We start from the raw sequence: 23,366 nt of genomic DNA, 5'->3' as shown, positions 1-23,366 counted from the left end.
CCAACTCCACTGCACTACTCGAGACCCTTGAGATCCTAGGACTTACGCAGAGCATCCAGGGCGCCACTCACAATGCAGGTCACACCCTCAACCCCATCTTCACAGCCTGAGACAAGGTCAAGTCCAGCCACCTCACTACACTCAATGGGCAGAAAATTCCATTATCCACTTCGTCATCGACACCCCCAACTTCCCTCTGTCAAGTTTATCTACAACCTCAGACATAGCTAACAAGATGAAGGACGCAGACTGTCATATCGTCATTGCCTGACCCCTGTCTGCGACAGGACAGGTGTTATACTACAACAACAGGCAAGACAGGAAGGGGCGTGGGGATGAAAGGGGATAGCAGGAAGGAAGTTAGTGGCGAGTAGACACGTAAAGAATAAAGACGTGTTGTACCCTGCTCCAGGCTCCTGTGGTAATTGGGGAAGGCGTGACACTGGCGACGAGGGTGGGATAAGTACTGAAGCCCACATTGCCTAAGACCCCTGCCGTCTGTGAACGGCAATAGAACAGAGAGCCTGCAGCCTGTGTCGGCGCAGCGTGTGAAGACCGCGAAAACGGAATGCTCCACACGCCACGCCTGAATGCTGCCCCAGAAGACAACGACCGGTGACTGCAAAAAGCTGCCTGCACTGTTGGAGGGCCACCCGGAGCGTCCCTAATTCGGGAGAAACGGCCGGAAATAAAGAAAAACGGCGCGAAAGCGGCACAGAAGCCAGAGCGCCTGGGGACAGACTGCCACGATCGGCGGCGCAAGGGTGAGTCCCAAAGGCCTGGAGGCTTGATTCAAAGACTTGGCAAGCGAGTTTGGCGATTACAAAGACTAAACAAGAGACATTTAAAATTGCAAGTACAGACTTACATGAAGTCACGTGTCCCGAGCGGCGGCCATTTTAGAGTCAGGCGTCACTGAAATAACATACATAAACTGCTCAGTGGACGCTGAAGAAACCAAAATCACGGATTTAAACAGCAGCAGCCAGCCGAGTGAACCATCAAGCAGAAATGTCGGTTACCAGCTCGACAGGTGCCTCAGGAGGAGGACCGGCAGCTCCAGGCAACCCACCACTGCTGGCACCGGCTCCTCAGGCACTCATGGGAGTACCATACCTGCAGCCATTTTCTTGTTGCACCCAATTAGAATGTGTTAGTATTGGATTTATTTGGGCGCGATACGCTGCCCTTCGGTGCTTCGAAATAGATATATCCTTGGATTTATCAAGATTCTTGGAAAAACCCATACCATGGGTTTGGATGTTATTTAATCTGGGTTCTCGATTATTCTTTTGGAAAGGAAACAAATACATTCCCTTAAATTGGATTTTTTCTCACTCCAACATAGAGTGAATGATAGAAGCAGACTTAATACGTAATCTGTGACTGACGGGATTCAATAACATAAATATTGGGAATATCCTCTCCTTCCATTCTAATTGGGTGCAACAAGAAAATCTGTGGACTTTAGTCACTAGAAGAAATATAACTACCAGCCTTGAAAAAGCCCTATGGGCGAAACGCGCGTCGGCTGTTCTCTTCCTGTGATATATGAAAATAAACAGACTTCGACTCAAGGAGACCTGTTTGGACCATTCTATCATTACCTCCTGAGACTATAATTTTTCTTGGACTGAATTACATAGGGCACTGAGATTACTAAGACTGTGTTAAGTAATACTCATACTACTGATATTAGAAATAATGAGAAGGGTGTGCGGAGGTATTCTATTTTTACATGACTGGTTCTACCGGCCCTCAAGATCTATGATGCTAAAATCTCCACCGCCATTCTTTATGGCGCTGATCTTTGGGGCTATATGGACCTGCTCAACTTATTTAAAACACAATGTAAGTTTTTTCATAACTTAGTAGGCCTTCCACAGTCAACCCCTTTGATTCCCCTCTGCCTGGATCTAGGGTCCCCTCCGATCAACGAGATGGCTAGATTTAGGCTGGTGGCCCTGTGGAGACGCATATGGACGTCTCCAGATCTATCTCTTTTTGCAAAAGAATTGGCTGAAGTCAGGTCTTTCACTGGATCTGGGAAAATCCCATGGTTTTTTGCTGTAAAAACCATCCTCACTGATATGGGCTTAGAACATCTTTGGTCATCCCCCCAATCCAATGTTTTCCCCTCCAAACATGAGTTTAAATCCCTGTACTGGGCCTCGATCCGTTTAAAAAGAGTTTTACTCTCTAACAATAATAGTCTTACGGGCCGGTTTTTAACATTCAAACTCGACCTATTGCGAGAGCCCTATTGGGATATAATAACCAGACCACTAGATAAAAAACTGTACCATCAGTTTAGAGTGGGTTCTTTGCCTCTGAACTCTTTCTCAAACAAATGGTCTACAGGGTCATCAACCAACTGTAAATGTTGCCCAGGTCATAATGATTCCGAGGGACATTTTCTTTTTGCTAGTCCTAGATATGCTGCACCCCGAAAGAAATGGTTAAAACCTCTGTTCCCAAAATTACCATTTAAAACATCTGCGGAAGCCATTTGGGCGCTTAAGACCAACACCTCTGAACTCTTTTTTGTAAGTCTGGCAAAATATTTGGGCTGGGCTTGGCTCTTAAGGCTAAAACATATGTTATAGCTCCCTGGGCCACTCATACTGTCTCGTATCGTAACTTGATAGAACATGTACCAGTTTAGATCACTTGTTGTTATTAGTATTTTCCATCTGCATCCTTTGCACACTCGGCAAGAAAGGGCTCACTGATAATGAATATGAATTGAAATGCTCCTTTAACATAATTCATTTCTCCTTAATTTTATTCAGGTTTTCCATTAACCGATATTTAATACTTTTTTATTTTTTGGTCTGTTTTAAATGTGTTTTGTATTTGTTTAATGATGGTTGTTCTTTTCCTCATTCCTAAACAGTTTTCTTGTTTAAAAATTTGATTTGTTTGATTACCTGTATTTTAATGTGTCTCTTATGATTTGCTAAAAATCGAAATAAAGACTTGAAACCTGAACCTGACTACATGACTGGGTCTCAGGTACAAGACCCCAAGCAGAAGTTAATAGCCCTGCGGAACTTGGTGGGGAAAGACATCGCACAGATCATTAAGGAACTGCCTAATGCGGCCACCGTCCCCTACGATGATGTCAAGGGAGCCCTCAACTGAAGATTTCTACACAAACGCAACTTGGACTACGAACGTTACACATTCAATCTAGCCACTCAAGAGAGAGATGAGCGCATGTGCGATTTCATCGTGCGCATCAGACGGCTAGCTCGCCATTACGAACTCGACAACTTCAACACTGAGGACGCGTTGCGACTCGGCATAATTGAAGGCTGCCAATCCGAGTCACTACGTCGGCGACTGCTGAAGAAGCACTACACCCTTGAAGAAATTGAGGAAATGACACGAATTAACGACCAAGCGGAAGATCAAGCAAAGAAGATGGAGACTAATAAGACTGAAAGGAAGGAGCAAGCATTCAGAATGCAAGTGCACAAGGAAAAGAAGCACCGGACCGATCATCACAAAACGAGTAAGCCAACACACTTTACGTCTTCCCGGAGGCTGTCGTCACGGCATGAATCGCGACACACCAAGTCCAGCAAAACTGCACCCGCATGTTACAGATGCGGCCAGGACTACCCCCATTCAGGACAATGCCCAGCTATCGGTCAGAGATGCCACCGCTGTGGCAGGGAGAATCACTTCAAAATCGTCTGTCAGACTCAACGCTCGGGCGAAGGTCATCCAAAACTCGAGCCACCACACAGCATCACGCCCGTGCAGTGAAGGGAAGAGAAGAACGCTCCTCTAGTTCTTCCAGGTCGCGTGTCCGGTCTGTGAGCTCATATCGATCACGGAAGCCAACATCCAGCGAGTCGTGGTCACGCACGCCCGTGTCACAAGACAGTGACGAATACGTCTGTATGGTATCAGACCCGGACCGACTGAAGAGATATCCGAAGCTAGACATCCGGATAGGAGAACACCCGGCCAAGTTTGTCCTAGACTCGGGAGCCTCCCTAAACTACATCTGCACACTGGAATACCAGAGCATGAAACCACAACCTAAACTAGAACCTGCAGCTGTCCGAATATTCACGTGCATGTCCAGGAAGCCACTGCCATGCCTAGGCCGTTTCAGCACGACCTTGTCATACAAAGACCGACAAATCCCAGCCTATATCCACTTTGTCAAAGGCCCAGACGTGGCCGACTGTCTGCTCAGCCTGCCAACAGCTGAAAGGCTGAAGCTCGTGGAACTCCTCTACATGACTGAAGATGCCCCGGACATTGTCGCGAAGTTTCCAAACCTCTTCAAAGGGCTAGGGAAGTTAAACCAATTCAAGGTGAAACTACAAATTGATGAGCGTGTGACTCCAGTGGCGCAACACCACAAGAAGGTACCGTTCCACTTACAGCAAGCTGTCGATGACAAACTCCAAGATCTGCTAAAGACTGACATCATTGAGCGCACTTCAGGGCCAACTCCATGGGTGTCGCCCGTAGTGGTCGTACCAAAAAAGGGACAAGACAACAAAGTGCGCCTGTGTGTGGACATGCGTGCACCCAATGTGGCTATTGAGAGAGAGCGCCACCCTGGGCCACACATTAGTGATATGATCGCTCGCCTTAACGGAGCCACGGTATTCTCAAAACTCGACCTCAATAAGGGGTACCATCAGCTAGAGCTCCATGACAAGTCACGCTACATCACTACCTAACAATCCATCAAGGACTTTTCCGCTACAAGCGCTTGAACTTTGGCATTTCTTCAGCTGCCGAAAACTTTCAAGAAGCTATTAGACAGCGATGATCTGTTAGTATTTGGAAAAGATGTATATGTATGTATGTATAGGCATTTATATAGCGCACTACTTACCCGTAGGGTCCCAAGGCGCTTCGACCGCTGCGAAACCCTTCCTGGCTTCCCTGAGAGATGTCCCAAAGATCAGACCGAACATGACACTGCTTTAGACCGAGTATGCCACGCACTACTGAATGCGAATTTAACTTTAAATGCAGAAAAATGTGAGTTTCACAGGTCGACCCTGAAATTTTATGGCCACATCTTCTCCAAAGATGGCATGAAACCAGATCCAGACAAAGTATCGGCCCTTGCGGACACCCCAACACCGCGAGACGTCAGCGACCTCTGTTCCTTCCTCGGAATGGCAAGCTATTGTGCACGATATATCCAGGATTCCGCTACCATCAGCCATCCTCTCAGAGAGCTCACTCATCAGGGTCAACCTTTTGCATAGACAGATGCCTGTGAACACTCATTCCACAAAATCAAACACGCTGTTAGCTCTGCCATCAACCTGGCTTACTTTGATGCAAAGAAACGAACTGAAATTACCGTTGACGCCAGCCCGGTGGGCCTCGGTGCCATCCTGGCGCAGTACCAGGAAGACTCAGAACGCCACATCATCGCTTATGCCAGTCGCAGTCTTAATAGAACTGAGAAAGGATACTCTCAACCAGAGAAGGAGAGTCTTGCGGTGGTGTGGGCCTGCAAACATTTCCACCTTTTCGTATATGGCAAACACTTTACCATCATCACAGACCACCAAGCACTTGTCACCATCTTTGGTAATCCCAAAGCCAAGATGCCTCCGCGCATTGAACGATGGGGACTACGACTCCAGGATTACATATATACTATTGTCCACAAGCCAGGGAAGTCGGAAAATCCGGCTGACTACATGTCCCGACACCCTCAGACAACTACCAGTGAGGAGCGCTCATTGGCTGAAGAATATATCCACTTTTTCATCGACACGGCGTGTCTGCCCACAGTTCCCCTAGCGGCAATCCGAGAAGCATCTGCCCAGGATCCAGTCATACGAGACGTCACGGATCGCATACACAACAACTCATGGCGACACGTGAAAGACATGTCTCAGGACTCTGGCTAGAGGTCCCAACAACTAACTGCATTCAAACACATTCATGAAGAACTGTCTATCAGCGAAGACGGTTTGATCCTGAGAGGGGGGAGGATTGTCATTCCTCAAAGACTAAGGCAAGGAGTGATTAACCTCGCTCATGAAGGTCACAGAGGGATAAGTGCCACGAAAAAGGCTCTACGTGAACGTGTCTGGTTTCCGACACTTGATCAGATGGTAGAGGCCACACTCAAAGACTGTGTCTCATGTCAGTTGGTAAGCCGCGACGAACCACCTGCTCCTTTACAAATGTCAGAGTTACCAGAAGGAGTATGGCAGCAGGTTGCCATTGATTTCTTCGGCCCTCTGAAATCAAGCCAATACATTGTCGTCATTATGGACGAGTACTCCCGGTTTCCATTCGCACACCTGATATCATCCACCAAAGCGACTGCAGGGATTCCAGTCCTCGATTAAACTTTTGCAGCATGGGGCATTCCATTGCGAGTCAAGTCGGACAATGGACCACCGTTCAATGGCCACGAATTCGCAGAATTCGCAAAACACCTTAACTTAAAACATCAAAAGATCACACCCTTATGGCCCCAAGCTAACGGCATGGTGGAACGCTTTATGGGGACTTTGAAGAAAGCAGTGCAACAAGCGGAATTGGCTCACCGGGACATCCAACAAGCTCTGAATGAAGTGCTGAGGGCATACCGCACCACGCCCCACAACACTACTAATCAATGCCCAGCCACTCTGATGCTGGGAAGAGTCCCTCGCACTTGACTGCCCACTCTGGACAGTGCCCTTCAACCTCAAGCTACAAACATCGATCATGAGACATTGGTCAAAATAGACTATGACAGAAAACTACAAATGAAGACATATGCTGATCAGCGCAGACACGCGAGACACGCTGACATCCAAGAAGGAGACTGGGTGATGGTCCGACGTGACCGAAGAACAAAAGCGGACAGCCGCTACCTCGCTCACCCTCTGAAGGTTAGCAGCCGGAAAGGAACTATGATCACGGCAGAGGCTGACCACAAACGGATAACTCGGAATATTTCACACTTCAAGAAATGTAACTCTCATGGGCGAAATGAAAGTCAGCATTGGGAGTCCACCACTGACTCAGAATGCCGAACTGGAAGCAGTGATCAAAACCATCCCAGTCCAGTAAGACAAGATAACGTCATGCACCGCCGAGCCAGGACACCGGAACAGCTTGACCGCCCCAGACGACAGACCAGACGGCCAGCGCGACTCATTGAAGAGATCTAAGAAGCAGTAAGGCTTTGTACAAAAGGGGGAGGTGTTATATCGCAATTGCCTGACCCCTGTCTGCGACAGGACAGGCAAGACAGGAAGGGGCGTGGGGATGAAAGGGGATAGCAGGAAGGAAGTTAGTGGCGAGTAGACATGTAAAGAATAAAGACGTGTTGTACCCTGCTCCAGGCTCCTGTGGTAATTGGGGAAGGCGTGACACAGACTGGACCTATACCCTTACTGCCCACCAACCAAACCTCACCGACAACCTACATACCGACATCAAAGCCTTGAACAACTGGATCATTACCAGGGCAGACACCCTAGCCCCCTAAAGAACGTCAAACACTCAATGACCGACACCAGATCCAGCAGGTACACTAAAGCCCTCAGGAACTCCAAACTACTCTGCAAACAGCTGGAGAGTAAATGCAGAATCAGTCGGGACAGCACCACAAGAAACACAAATTCACGCTCAGCAAATACCACACCCAACGCAATGAAGCAAGAGAAACAGCTGTATCGCAGACTGGAAAATAGCTATAACAACTGCAAAGAGCTCTTCAACATCATCAAATTATTTTCCCCCACAGCCGCCTACAAGTCCATCACCACTTTCCAAGAATTCTGTGACAGTCTTTCGAATTTCTTCTACAACTAAATCCTCAACATCTACAGCAACTTCAACCCCCCCCCCCCATGCAAGACACAAAAACTCATCAGCCAGCTGTCCACCACCACCACATCGGACCACCAGATTACAAACTTGAGTACAATCCACTTACGGGCCCCCACCTACCATGGTCCAACATATCTTTACCCTAAGAGGAACTCTGATCATCATCCACCTCACCACCATCATCAACACCTCCTCGACAACTGTAAACATGCTGAAATCACAGCTCTCCTGAAAAAACCCATGGCTCACCCAAAAGAGCTCAACAACTACAGTCCCATCTAACTCCTGCACTTCCCATCCAAAGTCAAGCAGCAAGCTATCAACAAACAATTTCCCAACCATCTGGAACACCACTACCACCACCTACATCGCAATCTGGATTCCACAGCAACCACAGCATGCAAACTACTCTCATCAGAGCAACTGACAACATCCAGACCATCATAGACCATGGGAAACCTGCAGCACTCTTACTACTCGACCTCTTCGTAGGATTCAACACTGTCTTCCACAGCACCCTAATCACAAGACTCCACACCTGTGTAATGCATGGCCCCTCCATGAGTCGGCTGGCCTCCGTCCTCACCGACAGGACCCAGCAAATGAGGCCCCTGCTCTGCACCTCCAAATTCAAGGACCTCATCTGCAGAATCCCTTGTGGATCATTGCTTATCCCCACAATCTTGTACGTCTACATGACACCTCTCGTCTGTCATAAGTTCCCATGGAAACAACATTGTATCCTACACAGATGCGACCAGCTCACAGACAACAACCACACCACTAGGACTTACTTCAACACTTGCATGTCTAATGTAGGAAACTAGATGAAACAAAACTGTCCTGATCTTTGGGAACAAGTGCTTTCCTTGGGACTCCTCCTGTTGGCCAACAGACCTGGCACCCAAACCCACCCCCACGACCATGACAAAAACCTTAGCATCATCATCGATGACAGACTCACAATGGCCAAACAAGTGAATACCATCACCTCCTCTTGCTTCTTCCATTAACGTCAATTATGGGTCACCAGGGGTTGCATCTGCGACCCCTAACTTAGGTGCATGCTCAGAGCAGTGAACGCACCAGTTGCCGCCACCGAACTCAGTGTACTCACTGAAGATGAGCGAGCTAATGAAGAGGTCTATTTAACCCTTCTCTGGCATTGCACCACGATCCACGCTGGATCACCGCTTCCTAGGTGCTTCCCTCGATATACACCATTCTAATTTGCTTAGAGGATCACCATTACTTAAGTGCCTCCTTGGACACTCGCCACTTTATCTAATCGTGGAACCACCAAGTCTTTATCACTTGACCTCCCAGGTTGGAATTATGAATGGCAGCTAGAGCTTTAAGAAGTAACACATACCAAGTACAGCCCTGAGGAAGTCGCGGGATACTTCCCAATGTGACGAAACACGTGTTGGCTGATTTCTTTTTGACGTTACTTGGAATAAATAACAAACAACTTTCCATTCGAACTTTAATTAAACTTCCTTCTGCTCACATGATATCATGAACTCTCATTAAGAACCTTTATGCATGTGCATAGGACCTTCGTTATTTGCGACCCCTTACTTTGCCTTTGCTACCACTGACAGCGTCTCTGTGACCCCTGTCTCATTGATGATGTCAGCATGTAACAGTAAACAGGGCTCACTGGGGGAAACAAGCATTTTGGCTGCAGAAGTGCTTTAAAACACCACTTCTCAGGGGAAGATGTGGGCCCCTCAGAATTAAGGCCCAGTGGTGTGGGGCCCCTTTGAGGTGAGTCCTACTTTCACATCAGCACAAACAAAGCGCTTTCTCATAGACCCTTACTGATAGTTCCAAACGAAATGTTTACATGTGTTTTTGTAGTAGCTCAGCTCTGAGCACTACTGCTTCTGTCTGCTGAAGCCAATGCAGGGCTGAGCTTTACCTCTACTGGGGTGGGCTGAGTTGTAGTGCAGTCGTCAGAGCTAACAATAGGGAAGGGCTCAGAAGACTATAAAAAGGGCAGGGGATATACTATCCCGAGGGGATACCAGATATTGCATATGTTTCTCACACTTAAGTGTGGCCTAATGGATTGACTACCAGATCCTGCAGCTTTTTATCTTTGAGGCCCCTGGCTGACTTCTTTTTAAGGTACCTCCGCCTTAACTATTATTATTATTTTTTTATTTCTTGCCAGTGAGCCACAGACTGGGCTTGACAAGAAAAAATGCCAAAACCTCCTGTATTCGCATAATAATGTGCACAGCAAAGATTATTTAAAACATACCAGTGAAAAAGATCAAAACAGTCATTCCAAACCTGGTTTGTGATGGAGGCTTGCAGTCCTACTTCTCTTCTAGTGACAGTATGTGGGATCTAGACTGCACAGTTTGGTCCTTGCAATATCGATTTTGTGAGGGACCCTTGCACTGTTGCTTTGCTTGCTGTATTTGTTTTTGTAGTTTTTTGTAAGGTAAGCCTGCAAACTGCTTTCTGGCCTCTACCTTTTTGTGAGGGCAGCTTCCACAACTGTTTTCTATCTTGTTTTTCACTTGTGAGGCGAGCACACCTGATGTATCTGTATATGTGTGCGCGTGATGCCCCCTATAGATTATTTTCTTAAGGGATGCATTGATGTAAGTCTCTGTGACATGAGGAGCACATACACTATACTGTCAATTTAAAGGCCACACGTTTTTTTAACAGGGAGCCAATGACGCTCCACTAGGGCTTGCAAAACTGATTCCTAGTTGTGCCTAAGAATGTGAGGTTATGTCTGAGAAAATGATGATTGTGTCTGGGCACTTGATGCTTGTACCTGGGCATTGTGGTGGCTGTGCTGCTTAACTATGATAACTTGCATCTTGAGCTATCGTGGTTGTACCTCTTTCATATCGTGGCAGCACTGTGCATTATATATGTGTTGAAACATAGAGAGTTTTATCTGCTTCAGTATTTTCTCTATTTTTAGTTTCTTTTTTTATTGTAAGGATTTAAAGTTAAATTATGTTACTTCATGGATTGTCACCAGTGTCAAAGGTTGTGTGAGGTCACTTCCTGTGATGGCATAAGAGGAGGGACAAAGAGTGTAATGTCTCTTCCGCTACCCTAGGCATTTTGGTGAATCAACATTCATGGCTACTTCAACAAATAATTATTCCACAAGTTATTCCATTGGCTCCTCACCAATACGAGATGCATGGTCACCCAGGCCCTCATAACCAGCAGACTAATCTATGTAAATGCACTCTACCCTGGCAACACAAATCAACTCATACAAAGACTCCAGACAACCCAAAATAACACTGCCAGACCCACCCTCAACATACCCCGCAACACACACCTCAGAGAGCTACGCCGACTACCATTCCAGAAGCAATGCCAAATCAAACTGCTCAAAGCCTTCCACAACATTGGACCTGGCTTCCTCAACCACTGCCTCTACTTTCACCAGACAACTGCACTCAGCATTACTCCACCTCACTCAGATACCCCGCATCCGCAGGAGCACGCCAGGAGGACTCTTCTTCTCCTACATTGGCACCAAATCCTGGAACCACCTTTCACACCATATCAGGACCTCCCAATCTCTTCTCAAATTCCACAAGAAACTAAATACCAGGCTATTCAACTAGGAGCCCAGTCGGCCTACTCACCTACCCAGTGCCTGAGTACTCCTCAAGTGAGAAGGGCGCTGTACAGATTCACATAATATAACAGAGTGTAGATTTCAACTCCCGGAGTCCAATTTTAGAATTGGGGGAGACTTTACTACATTTATATGAGGGTATAGAGGGTGACACTTAGTGGAACACACCAGTCGGCAATGTGGTGCTGTCAACTTTCCAGATTTTTCAATCAATTAAAACTGATGGTTCAATGGCCTCCTGTGGGCAAGACCTCTCTTCGCTCTTTTTGTGATGGACTGGTTAAAGTACATTACTGCACTACAGTCTGAAACATTGCTTTCGATGGGTCCCAGTCTCTTATGAATAACAACATTTCAAGGTTAACATCAATGCCTGCTCTCCTGCTTGGTTTGTCTTGCATAATAGTTCATTTAGAAAATTACAGCTTGGATAACGCCTAGCTTCTAAAATGAGATAACCGTTCACTGAACGTCCTTTTTTAATATTTGAGCAGAGAAGTTCTAAATGAAAGCAATATTAGATAGTGCAATAATTCATTATTAGGGATCAGCCACAACATTTTTGAATGCTATATATATCCAAGTTCAGAGTGCAGAAAGATTACTGTTAGAAATGGGGGTCTCTAGTGTGCAGATCTAGGTACCTTTGTCCAAGTAGGGACCCTTCTTCCTAGTCAGGGTAAGGGGGATACACTTCTAAAATAACCCCTGCTCACCCCCTTGGTAGCTTTGCATTAGCAGACAGGCTTATCTCAGAGGCAGTGTGTAAAGCATTTGTGAAGACATATAGTAATACAGTGAAAAACGACAAATGGAGACCACACCAGTTTAGAAAAGTAAGTAAATTTTATCTAAACCAACCAGACCAAAAACGACAAAAATACAATACTCTTAAAAATAATTACTGTGCAAAATAACCTTTAAATTGCGGGTGGAGGAGAAGGGGTGTGGGGGGGGTGGGGGGGGGGTTGTGATAGTAAAAAGCACTGCTGCCTCTTTTGTTAAGGGGGCCCGATATTGCAGCACTGCTGCAAAACTGGCCCCTCACAGCCTGAAAACTGGCCTCCACCCCTCCGGCTCAGCAGGGAAATGCCTGTTGCGGCCAGTCCGGCCTTGGTCCCAATTGAAGCCACTGGTGGGTTGGCAAGTCGATTTTTGGTGAGTCGTGAAAGTTCAAGTAATGAATGAGGATGCCTTTAAATTCTGTAGTCATCTTGTCAGATTTGCTGTGCTTCAAACACAGAGGTCAAATGTCAGAATATATCACCTCACCGATTAATGCTTATTTTTTTTATCATATCTTTGCAAACTCCTCTCACATAGTTAGAGAAAGGAGTACATTTTGTTGCTCGAATACAGGGAGTGTGAAAGGATAGGCGGCAGGATGGTTTTTTTTAAACGTACCACAAATTTAAATACCAGTAAATTTACTATATACTTTCAGCAGAAAAAAGCCCATTTTTTGTAATTCTGAAGTGTGATCAAAACAAAGTTTTTAATAGGATCAAAACATGTCAAGACACTTTACTTGATGATGTACAAATTATATATATTTACTAAAAACCAATATTGTGTGCAATATAATTTGATTAGTAAAACTGTGCGTCTGTAAATGTAGTGGACATTTTAAATGAAAATATGCTGTCTTTAAATGACATTGTCCTCACACACGATGCTTAATCCGTAAAAGCTGGGTAGGTCATGAATGTCTATGGTTCAAAAATGAATGGGAAACATTGCTCTACATTATTACTGAAATTTCAATACGCTAAATATCCGAGGGCCTTGTATACATGATTTTACGACTTTCCTTGTAAGCTGTTGTAGTTTGCAATGCTTTTATAGTGCGTCTCCACTGGTAGCTCCCCCTGCCATTTAGTACATATTTGTAATTGTTTACATATGTTCACGTTTAAACGAAAAGCACTGATTGGACACTGATTTATTATGTGTTTGTTGCAATGCTGATTCCTCTAGCAACCGCAAATGGAACATGACCAACTGTGCTCTTAGTAAATACTGCTGTGGACTAAACATTTAACAAGTGCGAGATTTACTTTACTGATATGGCTGTGTGTTTAAAAATTTTTCCTTTACTTAACGCCAGTGTCATTTCAGTCAGTGATGTGGAATCCCCATTTAAGGGCGAGTAGGGGACCCAAGTCAATCATCAAAATAGGCTGATGTCCCAAGTATTTATTTTTCGATGAGAAACAACCCTCCCAATCACACAAACTGTTTAATATTCTAAATCAAAAACACCTTTCTGTGTTTCATCGTTCCTTGGTGAACCTCACAAGTTACTAAATCCACTAATAGCTGCTGAAACAAATCTTCTTTCATCTTAAACCTAGTTTTATGAAACTACATACATACCTATGGGTAAATCACAGCAAAACGATGTAAAACAATATATTAAAAACTCTACGAAAAGGGTATGAACCAATGTTCGTTTTCTATGCAGTTATATGATCGCTGTATGATCCAGATTTTGTTTAATCAAAAAGATTACCAGCTTCGCCTTTAACATTAGGTGACACCAGAGACAAATCAAATTGTTGATGCCACAGTTCTTAAATGAAATTTTTGATGTCGCAAATTTTAAATTGAATTTAACTTTTTCAAACTTTTATTTTTCAAAGGTTGAATTTTTTTGGACTTCTATTACAAAACTTTTTTTTACAAACTATCAACTAACGTATGCCTTTGTAGTAATATTTTCAAATATGTATTTCTTAGTTTTTAGAAAGAATATAGAAAATGTGTTGTAAGTTTCACATCATAATTTAAATCCTTTTACGCATCAAGTGGTGAACTGATAACGACATCTAGAGCTCACTCAACAAACATTGAGCTTAACTGCATCATTTTTGGCGCATTTAGGCAATTGTAGTATCTATATGTGCATAATATCACTATGGGATTTTTGAAGTTATCACTATTTATAATTTATTTATTATGAGGGCCTGCATGGAGTACATTAATGACCCTTCCATTTTGCTTTAGGCATATATTTAAACCAGCATTCTGCTTTTTGACTCAAGCCTTTGCTTAGTTGGACTCTTCGGCTGTAGCAGTGTATGTGTGTTCATCTCAGTCAGCCAGACCCTTGAAGCAACTGTTGAATTGAATTGCTGGCGTTTGAGCCCTCATCAACAGAGCCTGAAAGAAGTTGGCGAACATTCAATAGCCTTGGAGGCTTGCCCCACTAGACATTGATGTGAAACTGTCATATTAACGGGGACACGTTTTCATGCACCCCAATGTTGTTGTACGAGGCAGAGGGGGACAGGAGGGGTTACTGTGAAAATGAGAATTACTAAATGAATGGCACGTCATCAGCGCTCTGTGCTTCAGTCTGATCATTATGTGTTCTGTGCTGCATCAGCAACCTCTTTCCGCTGGGCTTTGAATGAGTTGCAGAGGATTAAGCAGTGGCTCGTGAGGGAAGAGTAGCAGCTGGGGTCCTGAACATGTAGTATTCATAATCTCCCAGAAGCCCTTGGTCTTCTCTCATTTCCTTTCCATGTACAGTCTAAACACCAACAGAATGGGGGACAAGTAGAAGGAAAGGAAAGAGGCCAAGAAAGAGGAGGTGCAGAACCACAACTCTTTCAAAATGAGGATTGACTTTACTACTTTTGTGTGGCATTGAAACTGGTCTTGCATTATGTGATCCACATTGTGTTTAACAGTGCGGACACTACCTAGGAATACGTGCTTTACATACCAAAGGAGGATATATTGATACTGACATGTCAGTGTGTGCTCACTGAAGTTGGATATCATGTGTAAAATGTATTGATACTGTGTGAGGCTTGTCTCTTCAAGGGCAGGAAACAAAGTGTAATAAATAACCAGTAGTTGTGCCCATGCCCTGCATTCACGCTTGGCTTTTTGTGAACTGAGAGCATCAGTGATCACTGCAGACTGGCACATGGAGTATAAGTCCGGTATTTTTGGACAGTACCAAGCTAACACTTAGAATATCTTATTAATAGCGACACACACACATTTTTTTTATCAGGACCCTAATAAATAGTTGTTATCACCTAGTTATATTTGAGAAACACTTGTATATATTGTGAACATGTCCTGACATACTTTACCAAGAGGTATAGTGGCATGGTTTAGAATTCTAGACCTATTCTAGAAATTGAATCTGATGGTTCTTTTTAACGGCGTGGAAGAGTAGAGGGGATAAAACTCATTATTACAGACAATCAAATGAACAATAGTCCCAGTGGGCACATAGTAGCCACAGTCAACTACGTAAGATTAGTTTAATTTATTACAAAGACAGAAATAATTTAACATAGCGGCAGCTCAATATTAGAGTATAAAAATAGATCGGAATCAGTATAAAGCCAAATCTGTGGATCCAATTGAGACAATGGAACATAAACAAAACAATTAGTACAAGAAATAGAATGCAAAGTATCCAAAAGCATGAGTCCAAATTTCCCTGCATCGAGGGCTGATGAATAAAAATAATTCATCTATACCTACACTAACACTAAGATGACATCCCTACTTAAGCATCCCCAGGAAATGGATTAAAAAAAAGTGTCAGCATGTAGAGTCTTCCTAAGAAGTCTCTCCCCATCCATGGGTCATGTAACATAAAGCTTCCAAGACAGAACTTGCTCCAAGCTGCTCTCTCTCCGAAGGCAAAGAAGAAGTGGGCACTTTCCCTAATCCCATTGTCACATTATTGTAGGTAGCTCTCCCAAGATTCATTTCGGGCCACGCCATCTGCTCTGGGTACAATCCTGAAGTTAGTATTCCAAGGACAACAGTGTACTTCTCTCGCAACAATTTCTCTTTGGTTCCCAGGCCTTCTTTTGTGGGAATCACAATTACCTTTTTTATCAAATCAGGCCACACAATTGTAACTTCTCTCCTTGCTTGACTGGTAAAACAAAGACCGAATTCTAGCTAACAAGAAAACTTCTTTCACCTGCAACACAAACCGTGAGGAAGAACAATTCCCACTGCACACATGAAATTCAACTGGTTAATTCTAAAGCGAGCGTTTCCAGGGAACTGAATTTCAGGCCTACAAGATTCAGCTAACATAAGAAACATCATATGAACTTTATGAAATTGCATAGAAAATAAGGCACTTTCGATTAATGCATTTACCTGCATGTAAAATGATGCAAGTAATAAACACATTCAGTGCATGAATAGTTGTCAGTTTCACAACACAAGTTCTTCATGTAAATGTTTTCTGCTAGTTACATTCACTTTCTACATCAGTTTCTCCATGGTACTTTTCAATTTGCTAAGCACGTCACGTTTCATATTAATACATTTCAAAATTCTAACAATTCATGTTAATACAACAAAGGATTATATGCAGGTGCGGTCTATAGATGGGATTATAGTGCACCCTTACAAATAAAATGTGATTTCCGCTACATCAGTTTCTTGTATTATTTTGTTCTATGGCACAGAACTCTTAATAAGCACTGAAATGGCACACAGTTGGACATTTTGGCCTTGGCATTAGGTCCTGGCCAGTATTTTCAATGGAAGTTATTTAACCTGGCATAGGACTTTTTTTTTGCAAGAGGCAATCTATCAGCTATGTGTTTCTTTGCCCATGGCACAATTATATTAAATTTTTCTGTATCCAGTGTTTTTATAATGGATGTCCAACTGTCTTGCAGGCACTTTGAAAAAATAGTGCACCTTGGCACTTGAGTTTATTTCCTTCGGCACCAATTTAGGTTTCCCAGATAAAGTAATAATATTCGGGTACTGCCAATTCCTTTATTTCCTTCAGGCATGTTCATGCCCTAGTAATTTAAGAAATTCCTAACTCCTTTATTAAACAATATACCCTCTACTGGGGTGAGTTGTTTGCCATGGTACTCCTGAGGCTTAATGGTATTTCTGGGACCAGCCAAAAGACTATTCATATTCCTAGGGGTAATTTTCACACACATCTCACACCCCACCTCCTTTTTGGTTATCATGGCTCTCGCTTGAAACATTGAGCCTCCACAATCCATCAATCAAAATTTAAAATATGTACATTTGTAGAATTACATCACATAGCTAGACAACATTTGCAACAGTCATAAGGAAATGTAGAGGTTATCGCATAGCCTAAATCATATATTTTTATATGCAAAACTTTGGTATTAACTGATATTGATAAAAAGAGGATACAAGTTTAATATAGGTGAGCACACAAGGAAAATGGAAATAGAAGAAGAAAGAGATTGTAGAATAATGTAAACCATGGTTAGTGCTGTATAATGTTGTAGATTTTGCAATTCACTATATATCCTTTTCAAGAAACTGTTTCCCTATGGTCTCAAATATATAGCTTGTTCTCTAAACTGTGGAACAAACAAGAGTATTGAATTTGGGATTGCGAAGAGAGGACGCAAAAACCATTCGCACAAGAAGCTGCAGGATGAAATCCTAGGCAGGGCAAGGGCATTCCAAAACGTAGGACAAGAACTCTATTTATTCCATAAGAATTCTGGAAAACTTGTTGATCCAAAAGAGACACTTTGAAGGGGCTTATCTAAAATGGAATCAAACTTAATGTATTGGACTCCAGCTAGATATCATTACACTGAAGAGAAAGTTCTCGAAATTTTCCAGCGAATAGGTGTTAATGATTCAACATCTGGATATATACTAGCTCTAGGGAAGAGAAAGCGAACAAAAGAGTGCGTGTGTTGTAGTTCGGGGTTTGATTTATAAACAGGTATGACCTATCAAAGAAAAAGCATGGGTGTGTGAAAGTGTTAGGAATTCCCTCTTGACATTTCCAAAAAGTTTCAAGAGATAGAACAAGAATGACACATTTCAAAGACTATGGGGCACATGCATCAATGAAAATACCGATCACAAACGGGCCGATTTGCATAATCAGCCCCTTTGCGACCAGTATTTTTGCATTTGGGATGCATCCACCCAAATGCAAATTAGCAATTTAGGAATCGCAAATTTTGCGATTACCTAAATTGCAAATGCATTTAGGGAATCGCAAATTGTGATTTCATTTTTGGAATGCAACAAGCATTTTCTAAATGCAACTTTGCATTAACCCCTTCACTGCGGCGGCTATTCCGCCGCAGTGCTAAGGGGGTGGGGCGGCCGCGCGGCGGGCGCATGCTGGTGACGGAACCGTTCCGTCACCAGCCGCTGTTGCGCTGTGCTCATGACGGAGTGGTTCCGTCACAGCCCCGCCCGCTCAGTAGAACGCTCAGCGTAGGCGCGGAATCCGCGCCGCGCAGGCGTTCCGAGCGGGCCGTGACGGAACCGCTCCGTCATCAGCACAGCGCGACCACGGCTGATGACGGAGTGGTTCCGTCACCAGCAGGAGAGGGGTTAAGGAAACACAAATTACCATCAACTGCAAGTTGATGGTAATTTGCAAAACTTTGAAAAATGCACAAAAAAGAATTTTTCAAAGTGCCATGTGGCGCACACACATGCCCTTAGGGCATGTGTGTAGCCACATTTGCACACATGCACATTTCAACAGTCTGTCAGGGTGGCCTTTTTGCACCCTTGAAATTGCATGCGCAATTTGCGAGTACCTATTTGGTACTCGCAAAGTGCGCATGTAATTCCCATTCATTCCTATGTGCCACTAGGCCCATCGGAATGAATGGGAAGCTATTCCTTAATTGCGAATTGCAATTTGCTATTCGCAATTAAGGAATATGTAGGTATCGCTAATATTTTAGCAAAACCTACATGCATAGGCAATTGCGATTCCATAATTGCAATTCCTTAATAATCGCAATTATGGAATTGTAATTGCCTGCCTTAATGCATGTGCCCCTTAATCACCCCATTCTCTCATGTCAAACATGTATCCATTCAGATGCTTGGCAGTCATCTGATGGACCAGTTTGAGATCCAAAGAAGAAAACTGAGGACATTTCTTTACTTCCGGCTTAACCTGTCTGCTGATTATTAAGCAATGTCTCCCCCTTCTCTCACTTCCTGTGCGCTTACTTTGTTGTATAGACGTTTGTAGAGCTGAAAGGCAGATGGGGTGCAGCGCTGGACCTCTGTCTGTTGACCTTAAAATAAGAGGAGCTTGCCACACACAACACAGCATATTTTCAAGACACAAGGGAGCCCAATGGATCTGAGAGGGAACTTGGGTACCAGTTATTACAAAAGAACAGAACTACCTTACTATACAGATAAGTATAACAGATCAACACAGTGATATAATAAAGACTGTGTCATATAATTCTTGAGGGAAAATAAAAAATTGTATTTGATAAAATAAAAAAATGGGAAAAATCCAAAAAATGTTGGATAGTTTAGAGAAATAGTTAGAACTCCACGAGGCCGCTCGGTATGGACTTGTCTTGACCGCTGATTTTACCGCTGGTACCTTTTGTTCCTCTATAGGCACACTCCTATTGGCTTCGGCATCCTGGTCATTACCAATTCGTACATATTCAAGCAGCCCTAGGACACAATTTTTCACACAGATTCAGTCTGTCCTCGGAAACTTCCACCAATGTCAGTATTAATTTTTTCTTTGACTGGCATCAGATACCCTCTATGTAATGGGCATGCCTTCCTCTTTATTATCAATGTCAGGCCCTCCATTCATAAACAGATGATTACTGACCTACCTTGGACCATCGTGGCCTTACCTACCCCAATACCTGCTTGATAAGCAGGCATTCTTCTCAGGCAATACACCATATTGTCCTGATGATGATCCCTCTATTCTCTATGGGCTTGAAATGCAGTCGACTCTAGCATCTTGACACAAAATTGCTCAATGTAACTACTGTATACTGGTGCAGTGGTGCTCTTACCAGGTTTTATGATCTAACTATTGATTGTGTCTTGGCCATGTACATTTGTTTATGCCTGAGTTCTTCATAGTTTCTCGACACTATCCCACTTTCATTTTTTTTTCTGTGTTTTTTATGATATAACATGAAAATGTTTATTCTCCAATAAGAATTATATGACACAGTCTTTATTGTATCACTGTGTTGTACCTATCTGTGTTGTAAGGGGCCACTGTTCCTTTGTAATCACACAACACAGCAGCAGTGAGTCTGGCTTAGCCGGTCATGTTGCTTGAGATCCACCCATCAATGCTGAACTTGTAGTCGACAAACTCAGAGGGCAGGTGGGCAAGCCAAGCAGGTGATCCCCGACTGACGTGATCTCTCAAACCCCGGGTAATTTCAGGGAACGGGCAGGCACTGCAGACCCCCTTCTCCATGGCTTCCTGCTCTGACCGGTTTGCTTTTTCTTTACTCCTAACTGAGTAGGCTGCCTTTTTCCATGGCTAATGTTGTGTATAGGGGAGAGAAGGGACCCCTCAATCATAATGAAAGAAGAGTAGATGAAGCTGTAACATCGCTACTCTTTTATATTATTTCTAATCTCTTTGATGCATAAAAGTATCATAAAACATTTTTTTAAAGTAAGATACATGGAAGGGCTGTGGTAATAAGTTAGGCTATGAAAACTGAAGTATACCGCATAAGAAAAGTGTAATTAAGATAGCAATAAATAGTATGAATCAATTGTTTTAATTAAAGTGTCATGTATGATTCTGTCTTTACTTGTCAATATTGTTGATGAAAATTGACCGGATTCCCTTGCATCGTTTCTAGTGTTTCTGGAGGGGAGCTGTTTGAACGAATTATCGATGAAGACTTTGAACTCACGGAGAGGGAAGTCATCAAGTACATGAAGCAGATCTCCGAAGGAGTCCAGTACATTCATCAGCAGCATATTGTCCACTTGGACCTGAAACCTGAAAACATCATGTGCGTCAACAAGACTGGCACAAAGATCAAATTAATTGATTTTGGCCTTGCCAGGAGATTAGGTAATTCTTTGTTCATGGGTTCAAATTTATGGTTTTTGCCCAAAATAAAGTTAAGGAGCATAATTTGTATTTATTTATTTTTAATAGCATGAACCATGTATTGTAATGGGCCTTGCATTAGGCTTCATGATAATGTTATGGACTTTTCAATGTTATAAGTTAAGGTTCCATCTGTATCATTCCAAAAGTGTTTCCTCACCTAGATTCTTGACTGCCAGGGACAAGTTTACCTTTGCATCACCCCTCCCTTGCTTTCACAAACATTGCCTTGTAGAAAGAAGCTTGAAAGCACATTCCTTTCGAATATACCCTTTTCATAGTAGTAGAACCCAAAGTTTGAGCATTTATGAGGCACTGTGAACATTCAGGCAAGCCCTCTGCAAATTACAATCAACCATACCCACTTGATATTAATTGTAATCATAATCTGCTTTTCATTTCCATTTAATATTTAATGTAATCTAATTTGCTCTAATATTTGCAGAGCAAAGTACAGGAGGACATCGTATTGCTAACAGAACGAAGCCTAAACTTTTAACAACTCTCTGCTAAGCATCAATAAAATGTGCTAAGCTAATGATCAAAATAGAGAAGTCTGCCAGAGAACAATAACTACATAGTGCATGATAAACAGTAACTGCATGATAAACCCAATAACTAACTGACAAAGAGCACACTAAAGAAAAACCGGCAATCAACTACATGGAGTAGGCTAAGCTCCTGTTACACTTGAGCACTTTGTTGAATGTTGCGAAATCCTCACGTTGTAAACCCTGTTTTACTGAAAAAAGCAGCCAATAAACGCAGTACCAAGTGACCCGTGTATAAGGGGCACCCCTCCATAAAAATGTGTGCATCAAAGTCAGATCTTCCATGTCCTCAGTGGCGGCCGGCACAGTTAGGAGCGATGAGTGGGGGGAGTCAACAGGAGGCGAATAGGTAAAATGAAAATAAATAAATAAATAAAACCACTTACTTTGCTCTCGCCGAATCCTCGATGCGGCAAGAGCAAGGTAAGGGGTTTTATTGGGTTTTTTTTAAATTAAATTTTACCTATCCCGTCGTCTGTCGACTTATCCCCCCCAACGCCTCCCCCACTCTTGCCTATGCCGGCCGCCACTGGATCTCACACTGTCTAAGGGCTCATTTCGCTCAGCTTGACATAAGATCCTTATGGGGCACACAGAAAGCAAAGCAGTGCTTACTCTGGCTACAAATGGTGGACAGTCAAACTCTTTTTGTGGACCAGGGCTTATTTTTCATCATTAGACATTCACCCCGAGCGTGGAGGAGGAACAGACATGTATAAAAGAAGTGACAATAGAGAAGCAGGGATGGAAAACTGTAGTAATGAAGTCCCACGCTGTAGATGTAGTTAAGATGTTTATTAGAAGATATGCAGTTAAGTTGGTATAATGGCCCCACCAGGAGCATCCAGCATGATGCTCAGCCCAATGTCAACTGTCATCCACAGCCCACAGCATACCAACATTCTCTAGTGCATCATAGCTGCAACATTCTACTAGCTGGACTGGTGGTGGAGAAAGCACATATAACATAAACCAGATGCAAGAATACTACAAAAACAAGGTGGAATATTGAGATAAAAAGACAAAGGGTCTTATCACATGAAGTGAGCGCTGCATATGCCAATGTAAGAGAAATGATCTGGCACAATTTAAAACTGACTAGTGTCTTGAATATTTGAAGAGCTGGAGCAGCGCTGTATTACCACCTTGGTGGTTAATGGTTGCTTATCATGGGTACTTTAAAAGCATGTCCTGCTTTTGGCTGGAAATGTAGCATTATTTTTAGCAAATCTGCACAAATGTGCACCTTTTTGTCACGCACGACCACCTCCAGAATCCTGCTCTAATAACACAGTGGTAAAAGTTGTTTACCCAATACACTGCCTTAGTGTACCACTGATCGTGTGAAATACTGCCACTTAAAACATTTTCCGTCCATGGAGTGCCAGATGGCAGATGTAAAAGGCATGGGTAGAACCATGAAAAAGTAAACTTAATATTTGTCATTCAGCTTTGCCGTCCG

The 23,366-nt window shown here is 43.3% G+C and overlaps 1 protein-coding gene across 3 annotated transcripts in view; it reads left to right on the top strand.

The window, feature by feature from the left end:
- MYLK (myosin light chain kinase) overlaps positions 1-23,366 on the top strand; it is a 1,710,670-nt gene that overhangs the window by 1,541,091 nt on the left and 146,213 nt on the right. For all 3 annotated transcript variants that reach the window (XM_086957081.1, XM_086957079.1, XM_086957080.1), the window contains exon 27: positions 21,097-21,314. In XM_086957081.1, the coding sequence (XP_086813207.1) occupies positions 21,097-21,314 (218 nt within the window). The remainder of the gene's footprint in view (positions 1-21,096; positions 21,315-23,366) is intronic.

Source organism: Lissotriton vulgaris, chromosome 2_1, assembly GCF_964263255.1.
Source record: "Lissotriton vulgaris chromosome 2_1, aLisVul1.2, whole genome shotgun sequence".
Classification (NCBI taxonomy): domain Eukaryota; kingdom Metazoa; phylum Chordata; class Amphibia; order Caudata; family Salamandridae; genus Lissotriton; species Lissotriton vulgaris.
The sequence above is the reverse complement of the archived record's forward strand: the minus strand, read 5'-3'. Positions and strand labels throughout refer to the sequence as shown.